This window comes from Mesitornis unicolor, unplaced genomic scaffold, assembly GCF_000695765.1.
Source record: "Mesitornis unicolor isolate BGI_N332 unplaced genomic scaffold, ASM69576v1 scaffold29223, whole genome shotgun sequence".
Classification (NCBI taxonomy): Eukaryota; Metazoa; Chordata; class Aves; order Mesitornithiformes; family Mesitornithidae; genus Mesitornis; species Mesitornis unicolor.
The window spans coordinates 612-2211 of record NW_010174424.1 but is presented as its reverse complement, the minus strand read 5'-3'; the positions used below and the strand labels follow the sequence as shown (position 1 = coordinate 2211).

Below are 1600 nucleotides of genomic sequence, written 5' to 3'. Positions count from 1 at the left end.
GGGCGGTTCGCTGCACATCACCGGTACCGGTTCTGCTCCCCCACCACGCGTGGCCGTGGCTGACCCCTCTCCTCCTCCCCCTTTCCCGCAGAGAAGCACCTGGTCCTGCTGCGGGACGGCCGGACGCTCATCGGGTACCTGCGCAGCATCGACCAGTTCGGTAGGGCCGCACCGGGGGGGCTGCACCGGGGAGCTGTGGGGGCTTAGCCCGGGTTTCAGACGCGACCCAGTGCCGGGACTGGTGGGGAGGAGGATGAGGAGGGCCAACTGTGCCCGTTGGTATGGCCCGGGTAGTGCCACCGGAGCAGCTCCCACCCCAAACGGTGCCTTCGTGGTACGGAGGGAGTTGGGGTTTGGGGAGGGTTCCCTGTGCCAGCCCTGAGCAGGAGTGCGTGTTTCCTTGGCTAAATAACGGGATTTTTGGAAGCAAAGCGGTCTGGTTGTGCGAGGGGAGGCGGTTGTGGGTTGTGTTTTAAACTATGGATGTGGGGGGCTCAGGTCCTGGGGCTCCTCTCTCGCCACCCTCCCTGTGGCGGCTGCGTTTGAGACGGGAAGGTGCTTGGTGCTGTCGTGATCCAGCTCAGGACCTGGTGCCATCGCTGCTGCGGGATGAGATGTGTTTTATAGCCAAAAACACAGCAAAATGCAGGTTATTTTCTCTCTCGATTGCTGCAGCAAACTTGGTGTTACACCAGACTGTGGAGCGCATCCACGTGGGCAAGAAGTATGGGGACATCCCTCGAGGCATCTTCGTTGTGAGGGGCGAGAACGTTGTTCTGCTTGGGGAAATAGTGAGTAAGGGGCTCTGCCTGCTCCTGGCCCGGGGCAGTGACTCCCTGGGATCGTGACCAAGTATCTGGTGCTGATGATGGTGATGTGACTCCAAGCAGCACTGCTGAGGTGCTGGGTCTGTCTGTCTGCTGTGAAATGCAGTCGCTGACCCATGGGGACTGAAGTCTCAGACCCCTCCTGGGGCCGGTTCAGGCTGAACCATCCCAAAATTGCCCCCTTGTATCCGAGGGCAGGGGGCAGAGGTGCTGTCCCACCTTACTGGGGGGTGATGCCATGAGCAGAGCTGCAGGTCCTGGCAGTGCTAAAGGGGCCGTTTCCCTTGCAGGACCTGGAGAAGGAGAGCGACACGCCGCTGCAGCAGGTCTCCATCGAGGAGATCCTGGAGGAGCAGCGCGTGGAGCAGCAGGCCAAGCAGGAGTCGGAGAAGCTGAAAGTGCAGGCACTGAAGGAGCGGGGCCTCTGCGTGCCGCGGGCGGACACCCTGGACGAGTATTAGGGGTGCTGCCCCTCGGACCCTTCCTCTGCCGCGGAGCCAGGGCTGCTCTGTGATCCGCCCGTGCCTGGGTTTGGTTTTCAGGTTGTGTTTTCAGTGGCACAGGTAACTGTTAAAATAATCATGCCTTTGGTGTCTCCTCGTGGAGGGGGAGAGAAGGCGTTGGGCTGCTCGGCCGGGGAGCGCGAGCGTTTGTGTTCAGGAGGCGAAACGCTTGGTCTTTGGGTTTGTTTGCTTTTTCCTCCTCACCTGACTCCGAGTGAGAGTTTTCCTTGACGTGTAAATAAATCCCTGATCTCAACAACGACGCTTTCC

At 60.4% G+C, this 1600-nt stretch overlaps 1 protein-coding gene across 1 annotated transcript; it reads left to right on the top strand.

Annotated features, from left to right (window-relative positions):
- Positions 1–91: 91 nt before the first annotated feature.
- LSM1 (LSM1, U6 small nuclear RNA associated) lies at positions 92–1288 on the top strand (the record flags this gene model as incomplete). Its single annotated transcript, XM_010181041.1, has 3 exons — positions 92–160; positions 676–791; positions 1118–1288. Coding segments are annotated over 3 exons (356 nt in total), but the record flags the coding sequence as incomplete, so codon positions are not given.
- Between the last annotated feature and the right edge of the window lie 312 nt (positions 1289–1600).